Source organism: Salmo trutta, chromosome 35 (genome assembly GCF_901001165.1).
Source record: "Salmo trutta chromosome 35, fSalTru1.1, whole genome shotgun sequence".
Classification (NCBI taxonomy): Eukaryota; Metazoa; Chordata; class Actinopteri; order Salmoniformes; family Salmonidae; genus Salmo; species Salmo trutta.
Window position 1 is genome coordinate 38,077,523 of NC_042991.1, and position 12,674 is coordinate 38,090,196.

At 42.8% G+C, this 12,674-nt stretch overlaps 1 protein-coding gene across 2 annotated transcripts in view; it reads right to left on the bottom strand.

Moving 5' to 3' along the window:
- Nucleotides 1–2,903: 2,903 nt before the first annotated feature.
- Nucleotides 2,904–12,674, bottom strand: part of LOC115175169 (neuronal acetylcholine receptor subunit alpha-2-like) — a 42,404-nt gene continuing 32,633 nt past the window's right edge. For both annotated transcript variants that reach the window (XM_029734402.1, XM_029734401.1), the window contains exons 7-9: nucleotides 8,085–8,453; nucleotides 3,938–4,350; nucleotides 2,904–3,533 (exon numbers count right to left, since the gene is read on the bottom strand). In XM_029734402.1, coding sequence (XP_029590262.1) covers nucleotides 3,408–3,533; nucleotides 3,938–4,350; nucleotides 8,085–8,453 — 908 coding nt within the window. In that variant the 3' untranslated portion in view covers nucleotides 2,904–3,407. The remainder of the gene's footprint in view (nucleotides 3,534–3,937; nucleotides 4,351–8,084; nucleotides 8,454–12,674) is intronic.

Sequence of the window (12,674 nt, forward strand, 5' to 3'; positions counted from 1 at the left end):
CCTTGGGACTATACATTTTTAGTCAAAAAGGAATTAGTTACATATAATTAATAATGGTTATCCTCTCTTGGGTAAGGGGCAGTATTTTCACCTCCGGATGAAAAGCGTGCCCAAAGTAAACTGCCTGTTACTCAGGCCCAGAAGCTAGGATATGCATATAATTGGTAGATCTGGATACAAAATACTCTAAAGATTCCAAAACTGTTATAATAATGTCTGTACGTATAACAGAACGGATATGGCAGGCGAAAACCTGAGAAAAACGCATCCAGGAAGTGGAATTATTTTCATGTGGCTGTTTTTCAACTCAGTGCCTATAGAGAATCCAATGGGTTAGGAATCAGATTGCAGTTCCTATGGCTTCCACTAGATGTCAACAGTCTTTAGACATGGTTTCAGGCTTTTATTTTGAAAAATGACGAGTAAACAGTCATTTTGGTCAGAGGACAGAGGAGCTTTGCAGACCTGATTTGGCACGCTCACGTTTGTTATTTTTCCTTTCTATTGAAAACAGTATTGTCCAGTTGAAATATTATTGATTATAAAGACAATAAACAACCTGAGTATTAATTATAAACATCGTTTGACATGTTTCGACGAACTTTACCGGTACTTTTAGTACGTATTCGTCTGCCTGCTGTGACCGCCTTGGAGCCATTGGATTACTGAACAAAACGCGCCAACAAAACAGTGTTTTTGGGACATAAAGAGGGACTTTATCGAACAAAACGAACATTTACTGTGTAACTGGGAGTCTTGTGAGTGCAACCAGATGAAGATCAAAGGTATGTGATTCATTTTAACGCTATTTTCTGACTTTTGCGACTCTCTGACTTTTGTGACTTTGACTTTTGTGACCTGGCTGGAAAATGTTTGTATGCTTTTGTGTGCTGGGCTCTGTCCTCAGATAATCGCATGGTTTGCTTTATGAATTTTTATTATGAGTATTTCTGTTTTTGAATTTGGCGCTCTGCAATGTCACCGGATGTAGCGTCCCACACCCCCTAGAAAGGATTTATTCCTATATCTGTGAAATTATACTTTTAAAAAAAGTTAATGTTAAGTGGGAAAAAAAATGAAAAACTTGAAAATTATTTCTGCATAAATCCATTTGAACTTAGCGCAATCTGCAATCCAATCACAAGCATGAACAAATACAGATGGACCAATCAGAACAAGTCTTTACCATCTCCCTCCTAAGTATGGTCTAGGCTAGTCTAGCCAGCAATAATGGAACGCAAGAAAATAAAAACAACGGCAACACTGTCAGAAATCTTAAAGTAAGTAAACGTTGATGTGACAGAGTTGTTAAGTGACGACAATAATTACTCTGATGATCGTAAAACATTTCTTCATGTATTTGACGATGGCGTTCTGACTCTATTTTATCTAAATAGTGCATTCATCTATCATTTATGTATTCAAATAGCTTCAGTCAAATAGCTTCTTTAAAACTGAACATGTCTAATTAAGATGCGTATTTGATTGAACCTCATGGCTTAACACACATTGACATTTCAGAGCCATAAACTACTGTCTGTCTGTCTGTCTGTCTGTCTGTCTGTCTGTCTGTCTGTCTGTCTGTCTGTCTGTCTGTCCCCCCTAATAAAACTGATTTACACATGTATTTTGATACTCTGTACTTGGGCTACCTTTAAGGTGACGACCTTACTGGTTTATGAAAGAAGAATTCACATCAAAACAGTTCTGAGATCAAGGATGTGAAAACTTTAATGCTCGATTGAACATTATAGTCCCAACGTTACAAAAATTATAATTTTGTGTCGTAATTGTGGTTATTAACAAACATTTTTTTTGTGTTTTTTTTGTTCACGATGTTCCCATTCTCTTACATTAGGCCAATGTATAGACTTCAATCAGTACTCTTGGTGCAAACATTAAATCACTAAAAACATGCGTTTCTGTCTATACAGTATTTATTTCCACAGCAGCATGTGTTTGATATTGTTATGGCAGCAACAGCATCAGAGATCTGGAACAGCTCAGTCAATAGAAATATGTTCTGCTCTGCTTTGCAATGCAAACTGATTCAGTGTTCATATTATCAAATGTTTTATTTTTCCGGTAGTAGAGCATGCAACTTATTTGTCCTTTGAGGTAAAAAGCAGACAGTCACCTTATTGGATAGCATTTACCCACAAGTCATTGCTTCTCCAATATGAAGCAGTACATTGGTAGTGCCAGTCATTCATCTAGTTAATTCCTCAGTTCTGTTTATTCCACTTTTTTTCCCCTGTGGAACAGAAAGCTTCCACTAGAGAGCGCTTTTGCACTGTTACCGTGCCCAAAGGTCCTCTGCCTGCTTGAACATGATGTTCCGTAACAGTTCATCTCTTCCTAAACCATCATTTTCTGCAATAAAAAAAACCTATTTGTTCAAGTTACTGCACACTATTGTCGTAGTGCTAGTTCCACTATGCCAGCCTGCTCCGGGGGCAGAAGGTAGAGGTTAAGTCTGCAGGTCCTAGGTGATGCCAGCCAGTCTTGTGCCAGGAATGGTAGATCTCAGGCCCAGACCCCAGGTCCTAAATCATGCTGGCCAGCCAGGTAGGAAGGAAGAGTCCAGGTCCTAAATCATGCTGGCCAGCCAGCCAGGTAGGAAGGAAGAGTCCAGGTCCTATATCATGCTGTCCAGCCAGCCAGGGAGGAACGGAAGAGTCCAGGTCCTATATCATGCTGGCCAGCCAGGTAGGAAGGAAGAGGACAGGTCCTATATCATGCTGGACAGCCAGCCAGGGAGGGAGGAAGAGTACAGGTCCTATATCATGCTGGCCAGCCAGCCAGGGAGGGAGGAAGAGTACAGGTCCTATATCATGCTGGCCAGCCAGCCAGCCAGGGAGGGAGGGAGGAAGAGTACAGGTCCTATATCATGCTGGCCAGCCAGCCAGGGAGGGAGGAAGAGTACAGGTCCTATATCATGCTGGCCAGCCAGCCAGGGAGGAAGGAAGAGTCCAGGTCCTATATCATGCTGGCCAGCCAGGTAGGAAGGAAGAGGACAGGTCCTATATCATGCTGGCCAGCCAGGTAGGAAGGAAGAGGACAGGTCCTATATCATGCCAGCTAGCCAGCCAGGGAGGGAGGAAGAGTACAGGTCCTATATCATGCTGGCCAGCCAGCCAGGTAGGAAGGAAGAGTCCAGGTCCTAAATCATGTTGGCCAGCAAGCCAGGCAGGGAGGGAGGAGGAGTACAGGTCCTATATCATGCTGGCCAGCCAGGGAGGGAGGGAGGACGAGTACAGGTCCTATATCATGCTGGCCAGCCAGGGAGGGAGGGAGGACGAGTACAGGTCCTAAATCATGCTGGCCAGCCAGCCAGGGAGGGAGGAGGAGTACAGGTCCTATATCATGCTGGCCAGCCAGCCAGGCCGGGAGGAGGAGTACAGGTCCTATATCATGCCAGCCAGCCAGGGAGGGAGGAAGAGTCCAATGGTTCCTAGGAGACACACAATGATAAACATCCACAGGAAGATACGGTCGATCACCATGGCAACGTACTTCCAGTCTTCCTTCACCTGGATGGAGAGTGAGATGAGAGAGAGAGACATATGAATGAATGGTAACACTTTTAGTTGGATTTAGTGCAATGATCACGATGGTTTAAGTTGAACAATCTTTGTAATTGAATGTTCTACAAAAAAATAGCAGCTATGTGCAATATTAGAGCTACAAATACTACCCTGTTCATCTGTGTAACTGTACGCCTGTCATAACCAAGATACCGGTGTACCGGCACTACCAAATGGTTTTCAGGAACACAGTGCTGGGTATACTGTATAGTCATTGTAGATACTTGGCATTTCAGAAATGGAAAGATCCTTTTACTGGAATACAAAGGATCTGTATGTCATAACCACTCACACTAAAGTCTGTTGCAAGTTATGTTACACCATAACCACACTACGTCATAAATACTCACACTAAAGTCCGCATCCTCTGCCCTCAGGTGGTCTGCGATATAGTGCAGTCCCTCCAGAGCACGTATCATGCTGGGAGACAAAGGGAACTCTATCCCTCTAGAGTCTGACACCAAGTTAGCCGGTCGCTGGGTCGGGTTAACCCTTCTATGCACCCCTCCTCCTCCTCCTCCTTCATCCCCTCCATCCAGGCGGTTATGGGGCTGCCCTGCCCCCGGGTGTGGATGGTTCTGCTGGGGTGGAGGGGTGGAGCCCGGAGGTCTGGGTGACGGAGGACGGAAGGAGAAGTAGGACGTCAGCTCCCCCAGCTCAAGGTCCTCATAACAGGGGCTCCGTCTTTGGAGGTCCTCCGTTGTCCCTCCTCCGTCCCGGAGCCAGCTGGCTGAGGTGCTGAGGAAAGGAGGAGGGCCTAGGCCTGGGAGAAAGAAGGAAATTAATTTGAGAAATTTGAAATACATATAGGGCTGGTTTCCAGGACACAGATTGTCTAGGCTTGGACTTAAAAGACATGTTCACTGAGAGTGGTTGTTAGTGGTAGACTGGGATTAATCTGTGTCCGGGAAGGGGCCCCAAAGAGTTGTCTCTTCTATGGGAGTACATACAACATACAGTGGGGAGAACAAGTATTTGATACACTGCCGATTTTGCAGGTTTTCCTACTTACAAAGCATGTAGAGGTCTGTAATTTTTATAATAGGTACACTTCAACTGTGAGAGACGGAATCTAAAACAAAAATCCATACAATCACGTTGTATGATTTTTAAGTAATTCATTTGCATTTTATTGCATGGCATAAGTATTTGATCACCTACCAACCAGTAAGAATTCCGTCTCTCACAGACCTGTTAGTTTTTCTTTAAGAAGCCCTCCTGTTCTCCACTCATTACCTGTATTAACTGCACCTGTTTGAACTCGTTACCTGTATAAAAGACACCTGTCCACACACTCAATCAAACAGACTCCAACCTCTCCACAATGGCCAAGACCAGAGAGCTGTGTAAGGACATCAGGGATAAAATTGTAGACCTGCACAAGGCTGGGATGGGCTACAGGACAATAGGCAAGCAGCTTGGTGAGAAGGCAACAACTGTTGGCGCAATTATTAGAAAATGGAAGAAGTTCAAGATGACGGTCAATCACCCTCGGTCTGGGGCTCCATGCAAGATCTCACCTCGTGGGGCATCAATGATCATGAGGAAGGTGAGGGATCAGCCCAGAACTACATGGCAGGACCAGGTCAATGACCTGAAGAGAGCTGGGACCACAGTCTCAAAGAAAACCATTAGTAACACACTACGCCGTCATGGATTAAAATCCTGCAGCGCACGCAAGGTCCCCCTGCTCAAGCCAGCGCATGTCAAGGCCTGTCTGAAGTTTGCCAATGACCACCTGGATGATCCAGAGGAGGAATGGGAGAAGGTCATGTGATCTGATGAGACAAAAATAGAGCTTTTTGGTCTAAACTCCACTCGCTGTTTTTGGAGGAAGAAGAAGGATGAGTACAACCCCAAGAACACCATCCCATGGAGGTGGAAACATCATTCTTTGGGGATGCTTTTCTGCAAAGGGGACAGGACGACTGCACCGTATTGAGGGGAGGATGGATGTGGCCATGTATTGCGAGATCTTGGCCAACAACCTCCTTCCCTCAGTAAGAGCATTGAAGATGGGTCGTGGCTGGGTCTTCCAGCATGACAATGACCCGAAACACACAGCCAGGGCAACTAAGGAGTGGCTCCGTAAGAAGCATCTCAAGGTCCTGGAGTGGCCTAGCCAGTCTCCAGACCTGAACCCAATAGAAAATCTTTGGAGGGAGCTGAAAGTCCGTAATGCCCAGCGACAGCCCCGAAACCTGAAGGATCTGGAGAAGGTCTGTATGGAGGAGTGGGCCAAAATCCCTGTTGCAATGTGTGCAAACCTGGTCAAGAACTACAGGAAAAATATGATCTCTGTAATTGCAAACAAAGGTTTCTGTACCAAATATTAAGTTCTGCTTTTCTGATGTATCAAATACTTATGTCATGCAATAAAATGCAAATTAATTACTTAAAAATCATACAATGTGATTTTCTGGATTTTTGTTTTAGATTCCGTCTCTCACAGTTGAAATGTACCTATGATAAAAATTACAGACCTCTACATGCTTTGTAAGTAGGAAAACCTGCAATATCGGCAGTGTATCAAATAGACTTTTTCCACTTGTTACGTTATCAATCCTCATCAATCTACACACAATACCCCATAATGACAAAGCAAAATCCCCATAATGACAAAGCAAACAAGACTGTTTGCTAATTTATATTTAAAAAAAAATTGAAATATGACTTAAGTATTCAGACCCTTTACTCAGTACTTTGTTGAAGCACCTTTGGCAGCGATTAAAGTAATTTTTCCCCTTCTTTTCTGCAGATCCTCTCCAGCTCTCAGGTTGGATGGGGAGCGTCGCTGCACAGCTATTTTCAGGTCTCTCCAGAGATGTTTGATCGGGTTCCAGTCCGGGCTCTGGCTGGGCCACTCAAGGACATTCAGAAACTTGTCCCAAAGCCACTCCTGCGTTTAGGGTCATTGTCCTGTTGGAAGGTGAACCTTCACCCCAGTCTGAGGTCCTGAGTGCTATGGAGTAGGTTTTCATCAAGGATCTCTTTGTACTTTGCTCCGGTCATCTTTCCCTTGATCCTAACTAGTTTCCCAGTTCATATCGCTGAAAAACATCCCTACAGCATGATGCTGCCAGCACCATGCTTCACCGTAGGGATGGTGCCAGGTTTCCTCCAGACGTGACGCTTGGCATTAAGAGTTCAATCTTGGTTTCATCAGACCAGAGAATTTTGTATCTTATGGTCTGAGAATCCTTTGACAAAAGATTGAAGTGCCTTTGTACAGGGTATGGTAGTAGCTACCAGTCGCACTGGTTTGTGTCATGAACGATGATGGGTTTCATGTATCAAAAATGGTCTACTGTCCAAAGGACATCCAGCCAACTTGACACAACTGTGGGATGCATTGGAGTCAACATGGCAAGCATCCCTGTGGAACACTTTTAACACCTTGTAGAGTCCATGAACCGATGAATTGAAAAAAGCCCTACAGCCTGTGATTTCTTTATCCGGCCCTGCTGATCACTCCCGTTCATCTACTCTAAATCGCTTTAGCATGTGCTCCAAAGGGACAACTTGAAATAACATGATTTAGGTTCATGAAATAATTTTAAGAAAAATATGTGATTATTTATTATCCTAGTGTTTCTAAGTACTTAGGCATATAATATGAATTAGGCCTCAACTCTGAACTGGTGAGGACAGCTCATGAGGTCTCCTAAATATCTGTCCACTAGGTGGGACTCTTATGACTAAAGAGGCTCTTTGTGGATATGGACCCAGGTCTCACTTAGGAAAAAAGTTGTCTGACTTCAATGGGACTTTCTGGTTAAAAATTTAAAGAAACTAATCTGGTAGTCTGGTAGAGGTGGTGGAGGTGGAGGTACGTCCTGGTCCTGGCAGTATAGAGGGAACATGCTGCCATTTGTCCTGGTCAGGGCAGCATAGAGGAAACATGGTGCCATTTGTCCTGGTCAGGGCAGTATAGAAGGAATATGGTGCCATTTTTCCTGGTCAGGGTACTATAGAGGAAACATGGTGCCATTTGTCCTGGTCAGTTCAGTATAGAGGAAATGTGGTGCCATTTGTCCTGGTCAGGGCAGTATAGAAGGAATATGGTGCCATTTGTCCTGGTCAGTTCAGTATAGAGGGAACATGCTGCCATTTGTCCTGGTCAGGGCAGCATATAGGGAACATGGTGCCATTTGTCCTGGTCAGGGAAGCATATAGGGAACATGGTGCCATTTGTCCTGGTCAGGGCAGTATAGGAGGAAACATGGTGCCATTTGTCCTGGTCAGTTCAGTATAGAAGGAATATGGTGCCATTTGTCCTGGTCAGGGCAGTATAGAGGAAACATGGTGCCATTTGTCCTGGTCAGGGCAGTATAGAGGAAACATGGTGCCAATTGTCCTGGTCAGGGGAGTATAGGAGGAATATGTTGCCATTTGTCCTGGTCAGGGGAGTATAGAGGAAACATGGTGCCATTTGGGATGCACACAGAGTCTAGGGACTGATTTCCCATGTGGCCCTCATCATTATCAGCACCTAACCTGCTGGTCTGGCGGTGATGGTCCGTCCCTGGTGCCATGCCACCGCTGCCCCCTGCTGGAGCATCAACAACCTGCGTTTCCTTCCATCCGGCGCAGGCCGCCTCATGAACAGCCACCTGGGGATCAGGTCCAGGAAGACAGAGTGGACCCAGCGAGGCATCTTATGGGTCCCTGGGGAGCGGTGGTGGACGTTGAGGACAAACACGGTGATGACGATGGAGAGAGTGACGAAGATCATGGTGAAGAGGAGGTACTCTCCAATCAGAGGGATGACCAGGGAGGTGGAAGGGATGATCTCTGTGATGAGGAGCAGGAAGACGGTGAGGGAGAGGAGGACGGAGATACACAGAGTGATCTTCTCCCCACAGTCTGAAACAACGAGGAGAAAGAGGAGAAGAAGAAACAAACAGACTTTATTTATTATCTTGCAGAAAATGGAAATGTGTATTTTTGCTCCCAATCCAACACACACACACACACACACACACACACACACACACACACACACACACACACACACACACACACACACACACACACACACACACACACACACACGTCAGCAACACTGGTCCTTCAGCTTAGACACTTCTGTTTTTCTAATGTTGGGCAGAGAGAGAAATTATCATAAGTAGTATTTCAGTTTAACCACAAAATATCAATTTACAGTAAATGATTAGGCTTTTCAGACATTTAAGTAGAAGAAAAACGTCTTTTTTTTTGTTGTATTTTGCAACTAAACAGAAAATTTTGTTACCATAGAAAAGATTGCCTTTACCAGGGGTATACACTAAACAGAACGTTTTTCTACCATAGAAAAGATTGCCTTTACCAGGGGTATACACTAAACAGAACGTTTTGCTACCATAGAAAAGATTGCCTTTACCAGGGGTATACACTAAACAGAAAGTTTTGTTACCATGGAAAAGATTGTCTTTTGTCAACTTAGCCCTATAAATAGAACGCCAAATTCATGATATCAATATAAGAGACATTTACATTTGGATATTATCTTATCCATAGAAACGATGAATAACATATTTATACAAAACTATATCCAAACGTAAAGGCTTATTATTAATGTCATGAATTTGGCATCCTATTTATAGGGCTAATGGGAACTACTTGTAAACTTCGAAAGATCCAATCAACCATGAATGAATGACAGTAAACCTAGCTACATGTTGAAATGATAGTGTCCTTTAGGGTAAATCACATGTCAATGTAGCCAACATAAACCCAACCTCACTCCGAATTTACTTTCACATACAGCTTGTTTAACTAAGAAAAGTAGGAGGAGTTCATTTCAACCTGTCAATTTCATTCAGGTAGCCTATTGGTCTACGCAAAGGAGTATGGAAGCTGATCAGTATCCATAGGTGTTGACATGGCAGCTCAGCAGAAACGAACACAGCTTGTTTTCCAAAGCTAAGCAGGGTACATAGAGGTAGGTATCTGGATGGTATAGTAGACTAGTTCTCACTGAAATACATTAGTCATCATACACCAGTAGGAGTCACTGTTGAGGCAGAAATCATTGGACTGTGGATTCACATTTTTCTTCAATACAGGTAGGTATATGTCTTCATTTAGGTTGATGGCCTGACATTGCAACAATGACATTGATTCAAATATACAATTTTACTGTCAACATTGAAACAAGTTCAAATAAAATATAACTAATCAATTATGATATTTAACATAATTCCAACCACCTGATATATACAGTTGAAGTCAGAAGTTTACATACACTTAGCTTGGAGTCATTAAAACTAGTTTTTCAACCACTCCACAAATTTCTTGTTAACAAACTATAGTTTTGGCAAGTCGGTTAGGACATCTACTTTGTGCGTGACACAAGTAAATTTCCAACAATTGTTTACAGACAGATTATTTCACTTAAATAGAACTGTTTGGCCATAATGACCATCGTTATGTTTGGAGGAAAAAGGGGGAGGCTTACAAGCCAAAGAACACCATTCCAACTGTGAAGCATGGGGGTGGCAGCATCATGTTGTGGGGGTTCTTTGCTGCAGGAGGGACTGGTGCACTTCACAAAATAGATGGCATCATGAGGGAGGAACATTATGTAGATATATTGAAGCAGCATCTCAAGACATCAGTCAGGAAGTTAAAGCTTGGTCGCAAATGGGTCTTCCAAATGGACAATGACCCCAAGCATACTTCCAAAGTTGTGGCAAAATGGCTTAAGGACAACAAAGTCAAGGTAGTAGAGTGGCCATCACAAAGCCCTGACCTCAATCCTATAAAAATATGTGGGCAGAACAGAAAAAAGTGTGTGCGAGCAAGGAGGCCTCATTTACACCAGCTCTGTCAGGAGGAATGGGCCAAAATTCACCCAACTTATTGTGGGAAGCTTGTGGAAGGCTACCCAAAAACGTTTGACCCAAGTAAACAATTTAAAGGCAATGCTACCAAATACTAATTGAGTGTGTGTAAACTTCTGACCCACTGGGAATGTGATGAAAGAAACAAAAGCTGAAATAAATCATTCTCTCTACTATTATTCAGAAATTTCACATTCTTACAATACAGTGGGGATCCTAACTAATTTTTACTAGAATTAAATGTCAGGAATTGTGAAAAACTGAGTTTAAATGTATTTGGCTATGTATACTTCCGACTTCAACTGTAAATCAAAAGGGATTCTGTCAAAAAGTGATAGAATTCAAAAAATGTCCCCATAGGGTATTACTGCACAGAGATCATACAGACAGACACAGAGATCATACAGACTGAGACACAGAGATCATACAGACAGAGATCATACAGACAGAGATCATACAGACAGAGACACAGAGATCATACAGACAGAGATCATACAGACAGAGACACAGAGATCATACAGAGAGATCATACAGACAGATATAGATACTCTGACTGTGACATCACTCTGACTGTGGCATCACTCTGACTGTGACATCACTCTGACTGTGACATCACTGTGACTGTGACATCACACTGATTGTGACATCACTCTGACTGTGACATCACTCTGACTGTGACATCACTCTGACTGTGACATCACTCTGACTGTGACATCACTCTGACTGTGACTCTCCAGAGGAAGGACAACAACAGGAAGTGGAGTTGTCAGGCAGAGAACCAGGGAGAAGTGAAGACCTTCCTGGATTTCACCTCCACATTCTCATGTAGACACGATCACATAGATATCGATACCATTTCATCAAGTAGTTATAAATCAGCCTTTTTTGACTGCATGTTGGTTGTCTGTATTCCAGAGAAGGGTGGTGAGGGGAGGACAGGCTCACAATAAAGACTGGAATGGAATGGTATCAACATGGAAACCACATGTTTAATGTGTTTGATACCATTCCATTCATTCCGTTCCAGCCATTACTGTGAGCCCGTCTTCTAATTTTAAGTGCCACCAGCCAACACTGACATTCCCCCATTTTCTAACGTGACCAACAGGCCCAAGTCCTGCTCCCTCTGTGATGCCAAATCCCACTTCTCCAGGTGCACTTGGTAAGATGTTATTTAGTCTGAACAACCAAACTCTTCATTTATGCACAACTAAAAGACTGTTGGTAATTAGCATCCTCTATACAAACCTTGCTTTACATTTTCAGCTTCAGACCTTCCCTACTTCTCACTTAAAACATAGTTTCTGTGTATTAAGACATCATGGTTTGTGTTTGATCACTGTCTGTCCTATTGTCCAGGTACCACTAACAGTGTCCAGTTGTCCATCGACATAGTTATCTTTGTGGCACAGACCATCATGGTTGCCATAGGTACTATTTACAAACCAGGAAGAACCGCCCACAAGCAGGTGAGAATCACAGGGATTGGTTCCTTTTTAGTTCCATTTAGGTCCCTAGCTTCCACACCTTCAATGTTCACAGATCTAAAAGACTTGATAGATCTCTTTATAATATTGATGAGGGCACCAATCCATACATAGGCCAATTGGAGCATACTATAAATTACATTCACATATTCTGTCCTTCAGATCTGTCAACTGAAATGGAATCAGGTCATAAATAGTCCTTTGACATAAATCCTCTTGTCCATATTAACCCCCGTTTCAACAATTTCACATTTAAGGTTTTCTATAGAATGGTCTGTCATGTTGTCTGATGTGTTTGCTGTTGTTTTGTTCTCTGTATAGAACTTAAAGAAAGCCTCTGGTATTGAGCTTCAGGTAATGGAGGAACGACCCCTTGTCCCCCATTCTTCTCCCAGTGGTAGACTGAGACTTCTATCTAAACTGTCTGTAGCTTTATTGATTGAGTAAAATAGTATATACATGTTTTAACAGTTGATGTTCATCTATGAAAGGGCATAGTGTTTGGGAATATGGATTTTATTTGCTTTTGAAAATACTGTTTTTTTTTTCTTCTTGCATGGTTGTAGAAATGTACTATGCCATGTTTGGTCGTTTTAATTTCTGTCCATTGTGAACGGTCAACTTTTGAGAAATTAATTTGTTTTGTTAATTTCATATAACATTTTACTGAATTTTTGTAACTTTTACTAACATAAAATATATTTATGTATGTGAAATCTGGACTATTTTCAGTTGTAACAACCTGTGATGTTCCA